The sequence below is a fragment of the Mytilus trossulus genome, chromosome 14 (assembly GCF_036588685.1).
Source record: "Mytilus trossulus isolate FHL-02 chromosome 14, PNRI_Mtr1.1.1.hap1, whole genome shotgun sequence".
NCBI classification, from domain to species: domain Eukaryota; kingdom Metazoa; phylum Mollusca; class Bivalvia; order Mytilida; family Mytilidae; genus Mytilus; species Mytilus trossulus.
In genome coordinates this window covers 36,627,551-36,652,760 of record NC_086386.1, presented here as the reverse complement: position 1 = coordinate 36,652,760, position 25,210 = coordinate 36,627,551, and the positions used below count along the sequence as shown (strand labels likewise).

The 25,210-nt window shown below is 31.6% G+C and overlaps 1 protein-coding gene across 1 annotated transcript; it reads left to right on the top strand.

Moving 5' to 3' along the window:
* The first annotated feature begins 6,881 nt into the window (after positions 1–6,881).
* LOC134697273 (uncharacterized) lies at positions 6,882–14,037 on the top strand. The gene is made up of 5 exons (XM_063559439.1): positions 6,882–6,996; positions 8,320–8,526; positions 11,262–11,408; positions 12,495–12,585; positions 13,699–14,037. The coding sequence occupies exons 1-5, from the start codon at positions 6,951–6,953 to the stop codon at positions 13,907–13,909; spliced, it is 702 nt and encodes a 233-aa protein (XP_063415509.1). The 5' UTR covers positions 6,882–6,950; the 3' UTR covers positions 13,910–14,037.
* Positions 14,038–25,210: the final 11,173 nt, after the last annotated feature.

Sequence of the window (25,210 nt, the reverse complement as noted above, 5' to 3'; positions counted from 1 at the left end):
GATATTCGATAGGTCACTGATAGCTTTCCTAGGTAATGATGATTTACATTTCGTCCGTGGAAACGAGCAAATGTGATTTCTTCAATAACATTCACAACCCTCACACTTTTCACCTGAAAGTTATCATGTTGTCAAATCTTATTACACTCTGAAGCTTAGGAATTTTTTTTTAAATGCCTGATGTTAAAGTTTGACGACGGAAAAAAAATATGACGTCATACCGGTATGTTAAAAGCTAGTATAGTCTAATTGTATAGTTTTATTGTTGATATATTTGATAACAATATATTGTATAGTTTTATTGTTGATATTGACCCCCATTTTTATCGAGTGTTAAATTATGTATTTATATGACCGAACTTTCTTGGTATTTCTAATTATTGAAAGAATTTTATACACACAAGTAGTTTACCTAAAACAACAATTTATTTTTCATGTAGCTGCAGATATGATTAAAACCGGTTTTTTTTCAAAAGTAATTACTTTCTAAGGGTTAAATATTAGCGGTGGTGTCTTGCCATTGCTTTGTTTGGACTTGTTTGTTTGCTTTTTTGGCCTTGAATATGTGTCCATAATATTTTATTAACATTCATGTATCGCAAATCAAGTTTATTCGTTCGTAGTTTGTTGATTTACGTTTTTTGATTGAGTTAAGCCTTCGAATTGATATTTTATCGTGTGTTTTTTTATTTTGTAATTTCATGCTATTGTTTCAGAAAAAGGATGAAAGTTTGGTACACTTCCAACGTAAAATCCCGCTGCAAATGTTTGCACCTGTCCTAAGACAAGAATCTGATGTACAGTAGTTGTCGTTTGTTTATGTAATTTATACGTGTTTCTCTTTTCTAGCTTATTTATATAGATTAGACCGGTGGTTTTCCCGTTTGAATGGTTGTACACTAGTAATTTTTGGACCCTTGATAGCTTTTTGTTCGTTGTAAGCCAAGGCTCCGTTTTGAAGGCCATACATTAACCTATAATGGTTTACTTTTATAAATTGTTATTTGGATGGAAAGTTGTCTCTTTGGCACTCACACCACATCTTCCTATATCTATAGATCAACGATTCGCGGGATTTCTAATTCAAAACTGTTACAATGAAAATGTTGACCATAAGATAAATAGGTTTAAGAAATTGTTAGAATTTGTTATCGCTTCATGTCAATTCTCGTAATTTTTTTTTATAATTCGCCGAAGCGAAATACAGTTCTCATTCGTTATGAAACATACAAATATTGAACAATATGGGATACGTCAAAGTATTATTTTCTAACAAATTTTGAGATCAATTAATTCTAGTTAAATAACTGATATGTCCCAAGTTTTCGAAGCATTCAAAATGCAGGAAATGGACGACGTTGCAATGGGAAGTTCAACGAATTGAAAATGGAATAATGGATAAAACACCTCGTACATTTTATTTAAAATTCTGTAATCAAGTATTTCTGCATACGATAAGATAAAAATCATTGCTGTTAAAAAAAATAGTGTTTTGAAGAGATTATCGTAACAAATCTACTTAAAATAAATAAAACTACACCAACTAACAATATATACACACGTCTTTCTTATTAAAAATTAAAATGAATCATTTTTGTCGAAGTCAACACAACATGTATAAATTAAGAAATAATTCATGGGGGCTTGAATATATCGTTATTTTACCACGGGTTGGCCCTTTATGACAAATATTTTACCCTGAGCGATAGCGAGGGGTAAAATATCGGCATAAAGGGACAACCCGTGGTAAAATCTAGATATATTCAATCCCCCATGAATTATTTCGATTCTAATAGGACAAATACGGCAATTGTTTTGGATCGAAGCGCTCTAGGTGGAGGCCATTATTTGCCCTTCCCATAAATTAACGCACTTTTAGATTGGCGTAAAAGAACGGAGCAAACAGAATAAGTGACATGCTCAAACTATTCACAAAACTTATTTAGATAGATTTGGATGAATTTTAATGATAATTTAATTATATGTCTTCTATGTATAACAAAAGAGCTTATACCTCATTTAGCATCGTTTGTTTACGTTTCCTTGTTGTGATGATTTTCGGTATCAGAAGCGTGTATTTTCCCGTAAAATGCTTAAATTATAACGTCATCATTCTATGACGTCGGGTACTTCATTCATAAAAAACATATGACGTGGCAGTACGATCGGAACAGCCAATGCAATATATTGATATTTTACCACGGGTGTGTACTCAAAGCGTGTGAAATACGTCATGTTAGAATAGTTTACAATGAATGACAAATGGTTATTAACATAGAATATTATTTTCTACTATTAGGAGTAAGTGAATTTACATCAGAATCAGAGCTGACGTGGATGGACGCACAATTGTTTTGTAGTAAAAGAAACAGTTCCCTTATACAAGGACAATCACAATATGTTCGCGGAGGGTACTGGACAGGAGAATATCAGAGGTTGTCTCCCTGGATGCATATTATAGGTATATGTTATATTTTTTTATACATTACAGATCAAAATATTTGAAAAAGTAAAAAAAAAAAAAAAAAAAAAGAATTTCAAGGAACATTCAAAACGGAAAGTCCATCGTGTTCCTAATCAAATAGCATAATCAAAATATAAAACACATCAAACGAATGGATAACAACTGTCATACTCCTGCTGGATAAAACCTGAATTTCAGCATAGTTTAACCTCTTAAATGTAGTTGTATACCAGGCGCATGACATTTCATTATATGGACAACAATGTGTGAACAAAGCCCACAGACATAAAAGATGAAAATGTAAAAAATGGGGTACAGTAGTCTACATTTTGTTATAATCTTAATAAAAAAAGCTACAAATATGTCAACAAAGAAATCCCAAAAAGGCACATCACACCATCAAAAATGAAAGACAAGAATTCGAAAATTCAATATAGCACAACAACTCAAAGACGGGATAAGAAGTATCAAGCCACGTCGAATTGACGTAACAAAAATATATTAAACGGTAAAAGTAATACGTATTCATTAAGGGAAAGAAAAGAACACTATTGTTTGCATAAAGGAGTATAATATGCTATTCCTTCGTTTTTTCCAAGAATCGTAAAAAATTTAATAAGGTTATCTTTCGGATTGCGTAGACTTTTCATACGGAATTTGCATGATATCTTTATATCTCAAACGGCAACAGCAAACAAATATTTTGTTCATGTCATGAATTTTTTTTTTCAAAGGATGTTACAGTTTGAACTACTTGAAGGATAATTCAGACATACGGCGTAGGATCCATTTGCCGACGTCTTCTTTAGGATTATGCCAAGAAAGTTGTTTGCCGGTCAATGTGTTTGCATTTTCTATCCAGGTAATTGTAGCTATACAATATTTACTAATTAAGAATATAAAAAAAAAAAAAAAAAAAAAATATATATATTCATATTTGAATGTTATTTTAAATAAAAGTTTTCTTTCGTGTCAATGGCGACAATAAAAAAATTGTGCTATCGAAATATATAGTCGTAACTTAATAACTAACATAATAATAACACACATTATATTTATCTTCTCTTCTTGTAGAATAATATGTGTTTGTGTTTGGGTAAAATCCCGGAAAAAAATGGTTTGTCACCAAAGGAATGTAATGGAAAATGTCGAGAAATACAATTGCATGATATCGATTCGTTCCCTAATGATTGTGGAAGTACCAGACATACAAATATTTTCAATGTGTATGCCACATCTCCAATTTTTAGGACAAATGGTACGTACCGATCATTCATTAAGCTGTTTAATTTATATATATATATTAAACATAAAATATATTGTGTTACGACGCTAGATCAAATCTGACGAGAAAAGGTACCTTCCGGCTACTGAAAGCTTTATAATTGTAAATCGTTGGTGGTCGAGCGCGTCGGGCATAGTGCAAGACGATTTGATGCCACGATATATCAGTAGCATGACTTCGAGTGCTGGCCAGGGACGTACACAATTTTAGAATTTACAGATCTAATTAGTTATCAAAGTTACAAGGTTTATAATTTAGTACGCCAGACGCAGACGCTAATATTGTTGAGCTGATATCAACACAAATTATATATGTTTTTTTTTGTAAATGAAGGTCTCAATTTAAATAAAAACGCGTGCATGGTCATGGAAGTGACTACACGTGCAAACCCGAATCCCAATAAGTCGTCATTTGAGATCACCCGGACAAAAAAACTTACTATCACTTTCATAGACCACAACAATGGTTGGTAAAGGGGTATGCAACACATGTGCTATAAAAATAAATGTTTTGGATAAGAGGGTTAAGGAAAGATTACCCCGAGAGCGTTTATGAAAAAATCATAGAATGTGTACCTACCATAATTTTTTGCAAAGACTCACTATTCAGTACAGGACTATAACAGTTTGAAGAAATGTATTCCTCCTGACAAACATCAATTTTGAAAAAGTTACCAGCGTATTGATTCGTGATAATTTGTATAACGAGCCAGATTATAAATTCAGTGGCACTACCACATGTCTTTTTCCCATTAAAGATTTAAAGTAATAAGAAACGAGTGACTGGTGGATAATAATATTTATCCAATTATTGAACCAATAGATATAGGAAGATGTATGCATGTATATATAATAGACTTTTTCCTCTGTACACGATTTTCTATTTTTTTTACGCAAATATATCGTATAATCGTCAATTATTTTTCTAATTAAATGCCGTGTTTTGACTCCGAAGTTTACAAATTGTAACCTTTTATAGCTGACTGTGCGGTATGGGCTTTGCTCATTGTTGAAGGCCGCACGGTTACCTATAGTTGTTAATGTTTGTGTCATTTTGGTCTTTTGTGGATAGTTGTCTCATTGGCAATAATACAACATCTTCTTTTTTATATTATAGTAAAAAAATCAACCAAAAATTATGGATATTGAGCACGTGTTTAACATGTACAATCAGTTTATTTTAGTGACAGATCCATGCGTATTGCGATTACCTGATTTTTACGAGTGGGTTCACGATACTGTCATACGGAAAATACGTCGGCGAATTACTTCCTGGAAGCAATCAATTAAAAAAAGTAAACTTCTAAATGTGGACAAATTAAAAAAAAAATCTTCAGAAAAAAGTATATGTACATACGTTTATTAATGAAAACCATCCATTTTGTTATATAATATATGCATATTTTTCTTAATTTGAGGTTTAATATGACTTTTAGTCTTTGTAGTTGAAGAATAATATAGTCTTCAAAATGGGTTTACATGAACATCAATATTGTTTTTTTTTGTGTTTCATTGGACATTTTTCTTTTTAACTGTCCACATGTTCATGCCCATGGGTCCATAAATTCATGTAGTTTTTTTCAAAAAGGAGCAGAAATTGATGATTCTTTTGGACCTCTCAATAAAAAAATGTCTAAGGTGTCGTGAATGTTATCACTCTAATGACTTGCAATTGTCCGAAACGTTTTAACATTTTTATCCCCTTTATGAAATATCGTGTATCCAATAAATTCAGATTGTTGACATGTCTACACCAAAAAGAAATTATATTTCACCATTTTATCTATTTGAAATCAAAATGGAGAGATGCTTTTTCCATATATATAACACAGTCATGCATAACACAAATATAAAGTATATCTTTTTACAATCAAAGGAAATAGGGTGGTGAAAAGGGCGTGTCAATTTTAGATACTTTCTTCCTAACTGTATTGCTACCTCAATACCTTCCCTTATTATAAAATCTACGATAAGTTAGTGTTTTCATAATATTGACCATTGACTTTGAAATACAAGGAAAAATATATTTTTGCTATGCATTTCCAATATCATCGTTGCTGTCTTGGAAATACTCATTGTTACTTATATATATAACACATGTATAATACAGATATATAGCCTTATCTATTTATTAGCAAAGGAAATAATGTGGTGAAAAGGGTGTGTTAATTTTATGAACTTTTTTCCAAAGTATGTATTGCTACCTAAATACTTTCCCTTATTCATGATAAAATCTACGATAAGTTATTAATTTCATAATATTGACCATTGACTTGAAATACAAGGAACAATATATTTTGCTATGCATTTCCAATATCATCGATGCTGTCTTGGAAATACTCATTGTTGTATGACTTCAGATGAGAAGAGAACTTATTGGTTTAATGTAAAATGTGATTTACATGTTAAACTTAATTTTTTAAGTTAGATGTAACGAATGAAATTGAGAATGGAAATGGGGAATGTGTCAAAGAGACAACAACCCGACCATGTAACAGACAACAGCAGAAAGTCACCAACAGGTCTTCAAAACGGCGAGAAATTCCTGCACCCGGAGGCGTTCTTCAGCTGGCCCCTAAATAAATATACATGTAATACTAATTCAGTGATAATGAACGCCATACTAAACTCTACTTTATACACAAAAAGCGTTAAAAATTAAAGTTAAAAATAAAACAAGACTAATTAAGGCTCCTGACTTGAGACAGGCACAAACATGCGGCGAGGTTAAACATGTTTATCATATCTCAACTATCCCTTATAACTATAGCCAATGTAGAAAAATGAACACATAACAATACACACTTTAAACATCAGTTAAAAAAAGTGCGAGTCTGATGTCAGAAGATGTAACAAAATAAACTAAACAAAATGAAAATAATACACAAATAACAACAGACTAATATCAGTTAAGTGACATGCCAGCTCCTGGCTTCAATTTCACTGATTGAAATATTATGACTTCATCATATGAATATCAGGCACAATCCCTCCCGTTAGGGGTTTAGTATCAAACCATCATAACATATATGAGAAGAACAAAATAGCATACATCAACGCTTTTTATCTTGTTATAGTGTGTTACAAACTAAAAAAAAATATTATTGACGAACACCTTACTGTTTCAGATAACTACGATACAAGTAAATTATGTATTTTTCTATGGACTGCCGACTTTCCTGACAGATACGAATTTATACCTATGGAATGTGATTGCGATATCCGTGGAGGAATTTGTCAAGGGAAAAGTGTGTATTCTATGATATGTATCACTCGGTTTTGGTTTTCTTACTCGGATTAGTTTTCGCATAATCGCTTTGTGAATATATGTACACCGAGATAAATCATTAACTGCTGTTGCCTTTCTTTCCCGACAACATATCTTCCTATTGTATTATAATACAAGCTTACATATCGTCGGCAAAAAATGATTTCGCATGAAGATTGTTCATTTCGAACATAACAATTTGTATTACATTTCATTTTATTTGTTCTTTATTCGCGATTATACTGGAGTATGTGAACAAAATGTAAATAGTAAATTTCTTTTTCAATTTCGATAAAATTGCTGGGTGATAAATTGTTGATCAGTTTACAAATGGTATGTTTAACATGTTTCACAATTTATTAGTGGTAGTACAATTCAGATCATCTGGATTGCGTGCATCGAAGACCGAGTAAGACAAGCTCAAGTAACAGATTATGATGCATGAAATACATTGTACAGACAAGTCAGCAGTTGTTCATAAGGTTCATTGTTCATAAAGTTCATTGTTCATAAGGTTCATAGCAATAATTAGGACTGACAAATATCTTTTAATCCGATAGAAAGTAAGAACATTGAATGAAAATACACCATACATACCACGTGCACTTAGTCATTTATAATTAAATTATAATCCTGGTACCTTTGATAACTATTTACATTACTTGGTCGATGCCACTGCTGATGGACGTGTCGTCCCCGAGGGTATCACCAGCCATGTCTTCAACACTCTGGTGTTGACATGAATATCAATACTGTGGTCATTTTAATAAATTACCTGTTAACTTTGAATTTTTCGAAAAACTAAGGATTTTCTTATCCCTGGCATAGATTACCTTATCCGTATCTGGCACAACTTTTTGGAATATTGGATCCTCAATGCTCTTCAACTTTGTACTTATTTGGCTTGAAACGCGCGTCTGATGTACTAAATTATAACCCTGGTACCTTTGATTAACTAATTAGATACAGTACGGAAGCTGTACAATTGACGATAATTTCTAACGACATTTTTTTTTCTCAAATTTTTTTTATTATATTAGAATCGTCTGCTCCAACACATTCATGCACGTACTCAATTAGATTGCACGCAGTCCACATGCATGTATATTCCTGCTGTAATTGCGCTTTTTTCCCAATGCAACATTTGGACAAAATGTGTATTTATTGGGGAAATTAAAAATAGGTGATCAGTTTTGACATAATACTTAACTATGACTACATTTATACTAATAAGAATATTAGTAAGCCAGAACGCTAAAACGTATGATTAGTATGCTGATAAAGAATATTTATCTTTTTTAAGACAATAATGAATTCGTCAAATTAGAAGAATATGGCACATGGAGGAAATCACTTGATAGATGCAAAGAAAATGACTCTTACCTGTATGGAAACATTTCTACTATAACAGAAGCCAAAGAAATGATTGATAGATCTACATTCAAAGAGAAAACCAGCCTCTGGCTTTGGATTGGTGTAGCAAGACAAATTTATCTATCATCCGACACAGGTATTGATTTATTCACAATCATTTACAGGTACATTAAGATACCGATGAAAAATTGCTTTACAGCGAGTTTACTTATTTGCGTCTTTGCACTTTTAAATCTTCGTTTTTTCAATAACAAATTAAACAATAAAATGTTGATTTCAAACGAATGATAATAAAACAAAATAGCAATTGATAGGATTATTTTAATACAGAAGAATAGCTATCTGACATGTGTAAAACAAGAAGATGTGGTATGATTGCCTTTTAGACAACTCTCCACAAGAGACAAAAAGGACACAGGAGTAAAGGTCACCGTACGACTTGATTTACTGAGACAGATGGTTGCTTACCACAACTGGAGCTTTAGTTTTAGTAAGATCCCATAACATGCTCCCTATAAAAATCAAAATTTACAAACTACAATTTCCATCCACCATTGTATTCATAAGCAAATGCTGGTACCAAGTCAAACATATGACTTTTGTTTTCTATCTGTCAGATGTGTCTGAGCTTTTGAATTTGTCATCTGTTAGTTTCGGATTTTACGTTGGAGATTGGTATTTTGTTTTATTTTACTTTTTTATATGGCAACTAATTCAAATGTTTTTCGCGTCAAATTCTGTTTTGCTAATTACCGCCTATATTATCGTTACTATTTGCATTGAATACCAGTTGTTGTTTTTTTCGTGTTAATTTAATTGCATGATGGACCATTGGAATTGTTTTTTGAATTATTCGTATAATGGTACGTCTTGTGACAAATATTTTATACAAATTCAACACGAGAACAAAATAGAGTCTGAAATAAGTTATTTCATAACAAATGTGGCTGCTGAAAACTGATTTTGTAGACAACATGCTTGTGCAATTAAGGATATGATTGAAAGTATTACTAAACAATACATTACGAAGGTTAATGCCTCACCTTAATGGGTTATGTATTGATAAAATTTCAAATACTAGTAGTCGGTGCATTTTTTTGTTTGTCCATATCAAAGTTGCAAAACAAAAAGTCAGACTCTTACAATCTTATCGGAATATATTGACACGACTTAAAAAAAAATAACTATATGTAAACGAACTGTAGTCGGTTAAACAAACACACTGAAGACTACGATTGATCGTAAATATACTGCATTGTTTATGACTTACGACCAATCTTAGTCCTCTTTTTTTTTGTGATATCGACTCTTTAGTTAAATTATATGATTTGAAATTTAGAACGACGTTCATTTTTAAAATATGCAATACAGAACCAATAGTTGCGTATAGCCAACATGAGAGTTTTGAAGATACTAAATAATTAAATTGAGAAAGGAAATGGTGAATATGTCAAAGCGACAACCACTCGACCATAGAGCAGACAACAGCCGAAGGCAACCAATGGATCTTCAATGTAGCGAGAATTCCCGCACCCGTAGACTAGACTGCTTAATAGATCAAAGTTAAAGACGTTAACATTAAATTGACGGTTGGCCCTATGATGATGGCACATCTGTCATAATAACTAGATCTATTGAAGAAGAATAAAAATATAAATATCTATTCAATCTTCTTACAACTGCTAAAAAACATCTGATATGTTGTAAGTAAAATTGAGAATGGAAATGGGGAATGTGTCAAAGAGACAACAACCCGACCAAATAAAAAAACCAACAGCAGAAGGTCACCAACAGGTCTTCAATGTAGCGAGAAATTCCCGCACCCGGGGTGCCGTAAGTGTCAGAATCCAACGAGTAATTCATTTTGATATCGTATGTGCAATGTATATATGAACGGAAATACTAGAAAGTAAACTTTAGAATTTTTACTTATTTGTTACAAAATCTTTCATATCAAAATACAAAATATACATACATCTGTACAACACGATAATTATGAAATACATAAACACTATAACATATTACATAACATATTACTTAATACAGTAGCTTGGCCTAGAAAAGGGGTCAACTGAGCTAAGCAAAAATACCATTGTTAGTCAAAACAAATCACCCAGTATATAAAAAGAAAACAATATTATTATTTTTATTTAAGAACATATTTTAGAGGGGGATGGAAAGAGGGAAAATTTATCAAATTCCAAATAAAAACTAAAATATAATACTTTAATTTTTTAATACTTGTTTTTTTATATTAAAAAGAAGAATTAGAATATAAATATATAAATGAATTATCCACGTGTATGTTTGTCCATGTGATGAGTTAAGCCTTTATATACTATACTGATTTTTAAAGTTCGTTCTTATGTTGTACTGTTATACCACTGTTCCAGGTCAGGGATTGGGTTAGAATCCCGCTAACATGATTTACCCCGCCACATTATTTATGTATGTGTCTCTCCCAAGTCAGGAGCCTGTAATTTAGTGCTCGTCGTTTGTTTATGTGTTACATATTTGTTTTTCGTTCATTTTTTATGTATATAAACAAGGCCGTTAGTTTTCTCGTTTGAATTGTTTTACATTGTCTTTTCGGGGCCTTTTATAGCTTATCATGCGGTTTGGTCTTTGCTTATTGTCAGATGATTGTAGACATATTATCTAATCATATTCAAGGTGATTAGTACTAAGGTGATTGAAGCATAAAATAATATCAATAAAAAAAGAAATTTTAATTCATCATTTCATATTAAAGGTACAATTATATATAATTTGGATAGTTCAAATTTTTGATACAGATATGCATGTACTTTTTGGTCATTTTCACAATATGGAAAAACAGACGAATAACATGGTTATTATTTTTTCATCCAGGAATATCTATCGACACCAAGTCGGTAATTCAATGTAAGAAGTGTCACGGGTCACATTGTCATTTGACGTCTAACTGTGACAATCAGAAGGAAAAACTATTGGCAGTATGTAGCAGTAATCAAAGTGAACCAAAACCCACCAAAAAAGGTAGGAGTGTTTACAAAACCTTCTTGTGTAGAAATGTATGCATAAATAAAGTATACTGCTAATCAAAAGTCATTAATCGATTGGGAGTAAACAAATCCGGGTCACAAACTAAAACCCAGAGAAACACATCAATTAAAAGACGAAAACAAAGGAATAAAAGGAAGACTAAAAGGCCACAAAAACAAACGCCAACATACATAGAATCGATCTTTATGATAACAACGGCCATATTTCTGACTTAGTAAAGGACATTTTAGAAAATAAAATGATTAGTTGAAACTGTTTTTTTGTAGTCAAATAAACTCATCACAGATACCAGAACTAAATTTTGTATATACGCCAGACGCGCGTTTCGTCTACAAAAGACTCATCAGTAACGCTGGAATTAAAAAAAGTTAAAAAGACCAAATAAAGTACGAAGTTGAAGTGCATTGAGGACAAAAATGCCAAATACAGCTAAGGTAATCTATGTCTGAGGTAGAAAAGCCTTAGTATTTCAAAAATTCCATATTTTGTAGACAGTTAATTTATAAATGTAACCATATCAATGATAATTCATGTCAGCACAACAAGTGCTGACTACTGAGTTAGTGACACCCTCGGGGAAATAAATCTCCACCTTCTGCTTTTGTGACAATGTTAAAAAAAAATCGGTTACTTAATAACACTACATGACAACAATACAACAAACACACACAAATGAAACGCACACACAAATAATATGAAAGTCGACAAATCATGCAAACCGCTGAACAACAAAATTAAAGATTTATACACATCTCTGTCTTACATTTTAGCTTTGGATATGGGTTAACTTCTGATTTCAAGTCACTATACACGTTTCCAAACATCATTTTGATATCTTATCGAGCCTAAGTCTGTTTTTCGAACGATAAGCTAAATAAAACCTTATGAATTTGAATATAAATCGATTTTAGTACTAATTAGTAGTATCTTTCATTCTAGTATGTGTTTTTCATTTGCATTTACATACATAAATAATAGGATAGCTGTGTATTGATATATATTTCTACTGCGCATGCACAATATATTCATGTTTATCTACAATTTCTATATTATTTTCAGATACCAAGAATTACACCATAGTAATTATCCTTCCTCTAATCGGATGTTTTATTGTCATAAGCTTGGTGACGTTAGCAGTATGCTACATCAGGTATTATGTGTATCCTTCTAGCATTTCATTAATTTACATCAAGGATAAAACTCATGATATTTGTTACATCTTTCCTACGCATATTTTGGTCAGTCTCATTAAAAAAGTACAAAACAATAAACATATAGAAAAGGTTAAAAATAAGAAACAGTTATTATGGAGGAACGAAGAATATCCGGTACTTAAACATCCCGAAATTGTGTTATTATTCTATGATAATTTTGTATTTTTGTCTTCCAATTTTGCTTATGTCCTCTGTCTATATTCCTTTTTATGTTTATGTGATATATATGACGTGGCTCTGTACTTAAACATCCCGTCATTGTTTTAATGTGCTATTTTGTATTTTTGTATTCTTGTCATTTATGTTTGTTAATTTGCTCTGTCTCTATGCATTTAAGAGCATGTTTGTTACATAGTTGTTGGTTTTACAGTGATAAGGATTATAACACGATGCCGACTGCTGCACCCCTATTTTTGACATTTTAACGTATAATGTCTGTTTGTTTTCTTTACTCATCGTTGTCAATATAATGTAATTGGATGCGATTTTCATACACGTGAAAGGTTAAGCTAGCTATAAAACCAGGTTTGTTCCGCCATTGTCAACATAATAAAACACCTGTACCATGTCAGGTATACGAAAGTTGTTATCCATTCGGTTGATATGTTTGAGCTTTTGATCTACCACTTAATAAAGGGCTTTCCGTTTTAATTTTCCTCGAAGTTCAGTATTTTTATAATTTTATTTGCTATATGTAGTTTCAATTCATAGCCATTAAAATGATAGTCAACATGATATTGACAATTGATTAAATTATTCATTGATTGACTGTTGTTCAAAGCCACGGTCGGTACTAATCTCGTTTCATTTAGTTTTTATTGGAGAAGTACCCCAAAAGTCCCTTTAAAATTCGGCCATACAACTACGATTTTAGGTGAAGCACAGCTATCAAACTGTGTGTTAACATACTAATGATACTTCAGTTGAACTACTTAGATCAATCGTCCATCGAAACCACCTTTGATATTGCCAATGCTGCATTTATCATATTTTACTTAAATATTTGTCACGCATGAATAAAATGAGTAATTCATTATAATAACTTTCAGGCGAAGAAAAGGGATGATAGCAGGGAAAGACAGCGCCAGTACCAGTAATGCGTCACAATATACACGTAGTCCTAAAAGCGTTCACAGTCTAAAGGCAATTATCACCAGCAAACTTAGCTTTTGGAATGACACATCGAACTGTCAAGATAATTTCTCAGATGTGTCGTCTGTTGTAACAGTCGTAAATTTGTTCAAAAATAGATCTTATTGAAAGGGAATGTGAATAATCGTTACTATGATTCGTTTATAACATTTACCGATGATTGCATGCTTATGGATAGACTTTTCAAATTGTATTCTTGTTGTAGATTGATAATATCAATCACATTCGGTCAAATATCAATCCCTATGTAGGAGTTTAAATAGTTAAAGAGAACCAATATTAAGGTGGTACCCAACACTTTCACTAAAATTAATTTGGCTCGCTTAATTTTCATAAAATTTTGTCAAAGTATTTACAAAGACACTTAACCAAAAATATAAAAATTTCAAAATTTTTGAACCAACCGTTTGTCAGAAAAATTACACTGGTTATATAGCACTTTGACAAAAACCAATTTTGATCATTGAGAAGCTTAGTATTCCTTTTACAACACAAAGTGATTAAAACGTTTATGTGACTTTACAGATGTATCTCCCTGTAGTGTTAGGTACCAACTTAAATAGTTTGAATGCGTCATTATAATTATATATCTATCAGATCTAAACATAAACAATTGTACAAAGAGTGATAATAAACATTGACAAATAACTTTATTAAAAATTTCAATCATTTTCTTAATTGTAATAATAGTTTTTTTTTTTGTTAGTACTAAATAAAATAATTTTACAATTACAATTTGAAGTCGTAACAAACGTTATTAATTCGTTAATGTACCTGTATGCCAACATTATAGTCTTCGTTGTGTTTGATTCAATTGACGATATATGTTACGAAAATATATTTTACAAATAGGTAGAAAAAAAAGTAGAAGGACCATTCAAAGGTAAAAGTAGCAACTCTCCACATCACTATGACTAATGACGGTAGAATAAAAAAACAACAAAAAAACAAGTAACAGTGCTTATTCAGTAACCTCTGTGGTGTAACAATAGCAATTGGTAAAAGAGTTTATCAAATTACAGTTAGATTTCTTTTCCAACTAACTGATCAGCTGGTGATATATTTTAGCAGATTGCTCAAGTTGAAGGTTGTAATTATCGAGTGAGTGCTATGAAATAAGAATTAATACTTACTATCCAGATATAGTTAGATTATGTCTTTGTTATGAATTCAAACCAAATGATGACCTACAATAATATGAGTCGCTGATTTAGAAGGTATAACTGTGACATGTTAACCTCTATCATACATAGATCTAATAGATAATTAATCCAAAATCGTTGTTTTGTAAGTCTATAATTTATACCTCCATTTTCAAACAGCAAGTTGTGCGTAATTGTAATTTTAACATTTTTCTAAAGCATTTTTTTTATTCTACTACTAATAAAGGTGATTAATTTAAATTACCACAAAATCAGCAAAATATTGTTCTATCTAACAAATATCAACTTATGTCATTTTATAAGTAATTTGATTGTTACATTATTTCCCTGATTATTAAACTATTATTCTTTGTAGAACACTATAGTTTTTTTTTTAAATGATTAAAATTTGGAAAACAAAACTGTTTGAATTATTTTGTGGAGCACATCTAAAGTTCTAGGAATCTTTCAAATACCTTTATAAATTGAGAAGCTATCGCCCTGCATAGATCCACCAATTCTATATTGACAAGTACTTTGTATTATTATTGGTATGGTTAAATTATAGATTAAGTGTTTTGCAAAACTTTGAATTATTCAATTTAGTCCTTATGAGTTTCTACTACCCAGAATTAAATAACAAGTATAAGCATTATTTGGTAAAACCTTTCCTATTTTTGTTGATCTCAATGCTGTTCAACTTTGTACTAATTTTGCATTTCATGTTTTTAGATTCAAGTGGTATTGATGAATCTTTTCTAAGCAAAACTATGAAACTGGTAGTATGTATTATTTTGTTAATATACAAGGACTCAGTAAAAAATATTTCCCCTAAATGCAAGCAGATCAGTTAGTGTTATAGAAAATTTTATCCATATCACAAATACTTTTATACTTCATCTTAGAAAACAAAGCTATAAAATATTTACCTACAAAACAAGTTTTGAACTAATATTTTATAAAATCAATTTATGGTGAATTAGTTCCTGTAATAGTAAGACATCCTAAATCAGTGACTCTTTTTATGGTAAGTCATTATTTTGCTTGAAATTCATAACATACATCATCTCACTAGAACTGGATTGTACGTATTCCATTTCACAGCACTCACTTCATACTAACAACCTTCCACTTGAGCAATCTTCTAAAATATGTTGCTTATTGGTCAGATAGTTTACGGAGGAATATTACTGCAATTTGTTAAACTGTTTTAGCAATTGCTTTTGTGATACCACAGAGGCTAGTGGATAAGCACAGTAATATATTTCCAAATAGAAAAATTACGCATGTGCAACGCTAACTTCACGAAATGGGGAAGATATCAGTTGCGCGTTGAGATCCTGCTGCTCAAGAATTCGTACCTGCTTTTTTGCTCATTGGAAGTACATATTTTGTGACGTGTCTCAAAAAGAACTTTTCAACTGATTTTTATAGTTCGTTCTTATGTTGTACTGTTATACCACTGTCCCAGGTTAGAGAGAGGGTTTGGATCCCGCTAACATGTTTAACCCCGCCACATTATTTATGTATGTGCTTGTCCCAAGTCACGAGCCTGTAATTCAGTGGTTGTCGTTTGTTTATGTGTTTCATATTTGTTTGTTTTTTTCTTTCATTTTTTTTACATACGTAATGCCGTTAGTTTTCTCGTTTGAATTGTTTTTCATTGTCTTATCGGGGCACTTTATAGCTGACTATGCGGTATGGGCATTGATTATTGTTGAAAGCCGTACGGTGACTTATAGTTGGTAATGTCAGTGTCATTTTGGTCTTTTGTGGATAGTTGTCTCATTGGCAATCATACCACATCTTCTTTTTTATATTTGGTTACTAGAATGTGAAATAGTGTAATTTTTACAATATTCCAACGTTATGTCGATTTTGTGTATGCCAAATTCATAGATGTAAGCACGGTTGCTTTGTTTGATTTGTGTATAGTATTTTACAGCGAGTTGGAACTGTAATCGTTGATTGATTAAATGTATATGTTTTTTTTTATATATATAATTTCTCTTTATTAAACTACACAATTTGTATGAAAAAATCATTTCAAAGATTTTTCAAATCTTTTATAAATACAGCTATTACTTGATTTATTTCACTTGACTGCGCAGAGTGTAACCGGTTCGCTTATTAAAGACCAGTCCATCTATAGATAAGAGTTTGGGGAAAACTCATCAATGAAGTTTTAAGTTATTTGTAATATTTTTTACACTCAGTTCTTTTGTATATCCGTTCGGTAACACTGATAGATGATTAGAAATCAAAAATAATTATAAATGTAGACTACCTTATCGCACACATCTTCAAATAGACTGTCCTTATTCAAATTAAAACGTAAGCTCCGCCCGATCAATTGAAATAACATTGGTAATATCAATGATAGTAATCGTCCGGAAACACAGTAGTGCTGCTCCAATTAAAACAGTTGCAAGGGCAACTTAAATATGAAATTGCAGTGCATGGAAATCCAATTATTGGAAAAGTTATGGTTAAAACTACTTAGTTAATATATGGCTGTTAAAACACTACTTAAAAAAAAAAGAAAATGTACATACCATTATCGTCTCATTGGTGGTTTCAAGCTAACACAAAATGGCGGCTGATTGTTACAAATACCAAGCGGTATTGACACTTTAGTTGTATAAACTCTTCCAAAGTATTTTTCATCTTCATAAGACAGATAAATGAAAGCAACAGTAGTATACCGCTGTTCAAAACTCATAAATCCATGGACAAAAAACACAATCGGAGAAACAAACTGAAACTGAGGGAAACGCATTTAATATGAAAAGAGTACAACGACACAACATTAAAGTATAACACACACAGAAACGGACTAAGCATTGGACAAAAACCTATGATAATAACAAATATAACCTCAAATACATGAATTTGGGATAGATAAGTACTGTGACACGTCTTATAGTAATGTGAATTCACACTCATAAATAAGAGAAAACAAACTACACAACGGAAACACAACGTTAAAATGTAACACATACAGAAACGAACTATAACATAACAATGGACATATTCCTGACTTGGAAAAGGACATTATAAAAGGAAAAAATGGTGGGTTGTACCTAGTTTTGTGGTATGCCAATACGTGGCGCATAAATAAAATATATTAACGGCATGTTCCAATAGAAATAAAAAGAACCAGTGTAAAGTAAAACATTTATGCCCAGAGGTAAAAACATCACAAGACAATATCAGAGAGGCAAAAGACACCAAAGCTATTCAAACATAGTAGTCGAAAACAAACTGACGATACCACGGCAAAAAACGAAAAAAAACATTAAAGAACACACAATATATATCACAACAAAGACAAAAAACTGCTAAACACCAAACGTAAGAAAATGGGCGAAGTAGTTAAACCCAGCCACAGAAAGGTAACCAAATACTGATCCAAGTCATTCAGTTTTGGTGATATGGTCAATGATGACTTGGTTTGTAAATGTGATTCAATTCTTGAAATACAATAATAACACCAGCGGCTTTATCCTAGTATATATTCATCACAGTTAGCAGACTTATAATTCAGGGATAATATAGATTCATTCATCAACTTAGTGAATACATTCTTGGTAAAGATTTCTTCAAGTGATCGATTACAAAAAAGAGATGTGGTATAATATCAAGTGAGACAACTATCTTACAAATTTCAAATGAAATGGATTAAGGAAATTATGGCAGCCTTCAACAATAAGAATAACCCATACCGTGAAGTCTGCCATACAAAATGTTTTGACATGAAAAATATGAAATAGCTCTCTAAAGTTCAAGGTTCAGTTATTGGATCATGTAAACTTTCCACTTACACCATTCATTACTGTACCATTCACCACACCATTAGACGATTCGCCATACACCTTTGCACCATACATCTTTCACATTACCCCATAATGCAATTCAATTTCAAAGAAAGTGTGCGACTACAATTTGTTTTATTTGTTTAAAAATAAGATCGTACGTTACACCATAACACCATTCTCCTTACATCATACCACCCCTAACATTGCACCATATGCCATACACCGTTACACCATACAATGGTGTGTATGAAAAATGCATATATATAAGGCATGGTTGTTTTGTCTGATTCGTGTATAGTTTATAAACAGGATAAAATTGCAAACACTTCGGCATTATTATTACAGCGACTTGGTACTAAAACCGTTAATTGAATAAATGTTTATGTTTTAATATATAATTCAAAGATTTCTGAAATCCCTAATTAAAACGTAACCGTTCAAACACACATTATTGTTGTTCAATACTATAACAACCGTTGCAAGAGCAATTTAAATATGAAATTGCAGTTCATTGAAATCCAAAATGTTTGAAAAAGTTTAATTAAAACGACTTAAACACTTTACACATTCCACCATGATGCAATTTAATTTCAAAGAAAGTATGCGACTGCAATTTGTTTTAATTATTTTAGAAAACGATCGCACATTTTCCTATTACACAATTCCCCTTACACCATACACCTTCTTCTATTGCACCATATGCCATACACCATCAACACGTTGGTTTGGGAAATTAACACAATCCAAGGGCTGTACATACGATAGAGGGGATAAACATGGTTGTGAGCGCACAGCACTCTCAATAACCCTGGACATTCGTGTTAAACATAACACAAAGACAACATGTACATACTGCGGATTAATTGTAAAAAAATGTCATAAACAGAATACTCATGATTCTTATAACTGTACACAAATAAAGGTTACATATTTCGATGTGTTTTTAATTTGTTAAAAACAAGATACATTTTGATTGTAAATAAAAGAATATTCAAAGATTTAACCACTGTGATATATTTTTTACCCATTAACCATTTGAAAATAAGTTTATTCAAAGGATTCACATGCTTCAATAAATCGGTTGTAAATTCAAGGATTTTATAAACAACATCCCCGTAAAAATGTGATATAAAATTGAGAATGGAAATGGGGAACATGTCAAAGCGACAACAACCCGACGATAAAGCATTCAACAGCTGAAGGCCACCAATGGGTCTTTCAATGTAGCGAGAAACTCCCGCACCCGGAGGCGTCCTTCAGCTGATCCCTGTACAAATATGTATACAAGTTCAGTGATAATAGACGGCATACTAAACTCCGAGTTATACACAAGAAACCAAATGTAAAAATCATACATTGATTTTAATTAGTAAGAGCTCTACATGTTCAGTAATTGTCGTTTGTATGTGTGTTTTTCGTTTCTTTTTTTGTTTCTTTCCTTAAATAATATCTTTACTGCACTGGTTTTGCTGTTATGACAAATTACTTGACCTACAACAGTTGGCCGACTATCCCTGTCAATTTGTCATTGGATAAACAGGGAATTTATTCAGTGAATTCATATTTTAAGGTAGTGTGCTAATTTTATAATTCATAGTTATAACAATCATTTTTGTTTCTCTTTTTTAGATAAATTAACCCTTTGATTTTCCCGTTGAAATGGTTTTCCACTATTAAATGTTGGTGCCCTTTATAGCTTGCAGTTCGGTGTGAACCAAGACTCTGTGTTGAAAACCGTACTTCGACTTATATTGATTATTTTTTTTATTAAATGTGACTCGGACAAGAGTTATCTCATTGGCACGCATGCCACATATTCCTATATTTTTCCACAGAAAAAGCCAATCTGAGTCGTTTCTTACTAATTTTGCTGATAGTACTCAGAAACATTGATAGAACTCGACGAGAACATGCTCTTATGAATAGTATGAAATTAAATGCATTAAACACCCATCTGTATGTAATTTGACTGAAGGATATGTTGTGTTTGATGCTATTTTTATCGCGGTAACATATCAGAGAATGATGAAATTACTATCATAAAAGGTACAGAACAAATGGCTAACCACAAAATGGTAAAATGGTTGTCTCCCTAACTCGCATGCAGAAAATCGCAAAACAACATTTATCTTGAACTATACTTATTATTGCTACCCGTGTAGAATACCACAAAATAAACAAAAACGACTAACAATCCTATGTTAATTTCTAGGTGTGAGCCAAGATATGAAGCAAACTTAACAGTACTTGTTGTATCCTTCACCTCTAGTTCGATAGGATAGATGCGTTCAATATAGTCACCAAATTTTGAATTATTTAGTAAGAGAAATTATTAAAGAATATTGTTAACTTCTTTTCTTCCTTCCCAAGAAGATCCTGTATGAATTAAGCATAAAAAAGAAACCAAAAGGTCGACAAGAAGAAGGTTTCAATTGTTTTTTATTTGAATGCTGATAGTTATTAAAAAAAATCTCGTCCTTCAAACGTAACAAATGTGTTGTCTTTAAAAAAAATGAACCATCTTGATAATGTTATTTTCAGAGAATTCTAAGTTTGAATCAGAGAGATTTTTTTACAATGAAGGGGTTAATCTCTCCCTAAGACAAGATACTTATATCTACGTTATTTTTATGAAACAACGCGATTCCACCTCTTTCAATTTGTCTTTTAAAAGTTTGAAATGGGGAACACTTGTGTAAAATGAAGATATTAAGCCAAATGTTTTTAATTCTATTGCAAGATGAAATAGTCCTAGATTGTATGTGTTCTAAAAGATCTTTAGAAATTTTAAGAATCCACATCCGTTTCACTGGAATAGACAGCTTAACAATAACTTTGAAGCTCGGCTTTGATTGCTGATAAAATTAATGCTTATAATTTAGAAAGAGGTTCCGTGGAGCACTTGGAAGACCCATCCACATTGTTGTTTGTAACGACTCTTATATATAAAAAAGAAGATGTGGTATGATTGCCGACTTAGTTTGGTTATTTGATACAGTGTTTGAAGATCCAGTTATTCAGCTTTGGTCATAATCTCCAAAAGGAACGTAAAACAGACCTTTGACTTTTCATGATTTCCTTAGTAGTCAGTGTCTTGGGGTAGTTTTTGAGTTTGAAAGTGAATTGTCAATAACTATTTCATTTATCAAGCAGTTTATGTAATAATTTTGTACTCATAAAAACGATGGTGTTTAGGGATTTATCTGTAACTGATGATAATAATACAATACCAATGAATTCGGTTGATATACACATTACAAAAAGTAAAATAATAGTTGTGCAATCTGGAATAAAATCAAACTAATATTGGTAAAAACAAATCAAGTATGTAAAAACAAATCATGAACAATTTCATATATTAATGTAACGTTCTGTGTTCATGTTGACATTTAAAAAAACAATACAGAACTTATCTTCTATAACTACACCGAAAGCAATCTTGCAAAACTGTACTATGAAACGAAGTTATATAACAGGTTCTTCAGAAATATCAACTGAACATATTTCAGTATTTTGAATATCTGTATCAGATAGCATATATGTTGAAATATCATATACTTGGGTCAATGTAAAAATGTTGTGGATAATTGGAAACTAAAAAACTGTCATGATAATTTTGGTGGATTACAAGCCCTCATGCAATAACAAAAATGTCTATCGTATCTGTCAAAACATTATTAGATTATAATTGATCTAAATATTTTGATCACCATTGTGTTATCGTTTTTTTCAACTTTGGAATGATACGACATACAGTAACGTGAACAAAATGCTATAAAAAAATTAAAACATTCAAATTACATCACTCTAAAAAATTGGCCTATTTCTCGTTTATTTATATTTGCTGTCGATCACAAAAACACTTAATTTTGTTTAAAATAATTAAAAACAGTTGTTGTTCAAGTTTTTGAGATTTCATTGTTTGAACAAGTTTCATTGGCTTTCAAATATTCGGTTTGGAGCTATCCTCATAAATGTAAATTCAAAAATGCGCTTCGGACGAATGGAATTTCTAATGTGCTTTTTTTAACCCCCTCTCCTCACCTCATAAGTTTCAAGGTGTTCCTAATTATCACCAATAATATTGATTGAACTTATCAATAAAAACTTGTAATCAAACGAATTCCCTATTTTCCCAAAATAATAGATGTCTCTTGATATTTTTATGTCGTTGATTTGATTTCAAAAGAACGAATGTACTCTTAAATGTCGTTATTTTGCACTCATCTAACATACGAGAATGCATGATCACTAAGTAAAGAACAATATTAAACTATTAATATGAAGCTTAAAGGGAATTTTGATGACCTATAAAGTATATGAATTGCAACGTTTCTTAGTATCAATTCAACATACCTTAGTTATATGTAATAAAACTATTTTATAAACATGTCTTCATTCAAAAGAAGTCAAATTACTTTTGGTTGGAAACAATTAGAATTATATATATATTTTGTTTCCGAATTAATTTCCTGATATAAATTGCTGTTCATTGTGTGAGAATTAATTTCATTTTGACGAATGGTTACGCTGGCATTTGGTTTTGACACTAAGATAAAATTTAATATCGTTTTTGGTTTTTATGTGCACTGTATCATATTGTAACATATGTACAAATCGTACCTGGTTTAATTCTCTGAACTTTTGGTTGGGCTGTGTGATATGCTTCATTAAGGAAATACCACATGAATTTTTATACCATGAAGTTGTTTGCAATACGTATTATCATACTTATGATTCTCAAAGAAGGTGAGTAAAATTCTATTTAAATTCATGTTCAATAGTTATAACAACAATCCCTCAATAATTGCCTTCATATGACATTTCAGAATACAATTTATCATCAATATCAGTGATACAGCCAGCACAATAACAGGTAAAATTTTATCATACTTTATCTAACATTGATAAAAAATATACTCTGGCCTTTGTTAAGCTTGTATGATTTTTTATTTTAGTTTTTTGTGTATAAGTCGGAGTTTAGTTTGTTGTCCATTATCACTGTACTAGTTTACATATTTTTAGGGGCAAGCCGAAGGACAACTACGGGTGCGGGAATTCTCGCTACATTGAAGACCAATTGGTGGCCTTCGGCTGTTGTCTGCTCTATGGTCTGGTTGTTGTCGCATTCCCCATTTTATTTCTCAGTTTTACTGACAATTTATTATTATTCGTTGGATATTTAGTGGGAAAAGGTGATCCACGCTATTAAAAGTTTGAAGAGCGAATTATAAATTAATAAAAAACAAAATGAGGATTTTCTTATCCAAGGAACAGATTTCTTTAGGCTTATTTGGCACAATTTTTTGGAATTTTGGGTTCTTATTCACATTGGTAATTGATCCACAGTAATAGAGAAATTTATAAAATGCAATGATAAAATGAGATAACTGGACAATAGACACACACAAATAATTCCGAATAATTATGATATGTAATAATTGTCTTCCTTTAAAATACACTTCTAAACAGCTTCAAAAGTAAGTCACTGGTTATAAAAGAACATTACCGGTATCTGTTATTTAGCCAAGGATGTTCGTATGAACTCTAAAAGAGACGAGACCGAATGTGTCGACAGAATATCCATTTATTGTTGTACAACTATTATCAGTCACGTGTAGCGTGATGTGTGAACATGTGTCGTATTCGTTAAGATTCCGTTTATCGGGTATTTGTGCGGGGTGTTAATTTGCGCTTATGTTCGCGGATAGAACACAATCGCAAATATAAATTTTTCGCCAATTGAGCAGTGTACATGCAAAGGTATTGATAAAAGATTTTAACCTGCCTTAAAATAACCGCCAAAATATTTCGTATACATTTTTTTTTATCTAAACCTCGAAAATAACCCGCTATACGGTTACCGTATATAAACGCCGTAAGAAATCTCTCGTCTATCTGTACGTTATAGATAATGCATATTTTAAGGTTTTTCTTGTCGTAGAACACACCGAGGGGTGACAGGATTGATCAAATGAAAGACCGACCGGAGGGAGGTCTTTCTTTGAACAATCCGGACACCCCGAGGTGTGTTCTACGACAAGAAAAACCTTAAAATATGCATTATCTGACTTATATACCGTCAAAAATTATTAGTTTTATAAAGATTTGTAAAATTAAGTATCCTTTTTTACCGACAACACTAAAGTGGGATATTCCTCTCTAATGCGTTCAGGTTTAATACGCCCTGAGGCTCATTTAAATGTTATTTAAAACTCACTAAATAATTTAGATATAAACCTTTTAAAAACTGTTATCCATACACAATAAAAATATTACTGTAACTGCATGAAGTAAGACACAAATGTATTGTTACCATCCGATAACGGTGTATGACAAATACAAGACACATTGTAAGTTATTTATTGTATCACTTAGCTTATGGAAAAGGGGGAGGGGTATGCGTGTTTTTTCTCTCTCCGTTTTGTTATGTTATTTCTATCGCGGAA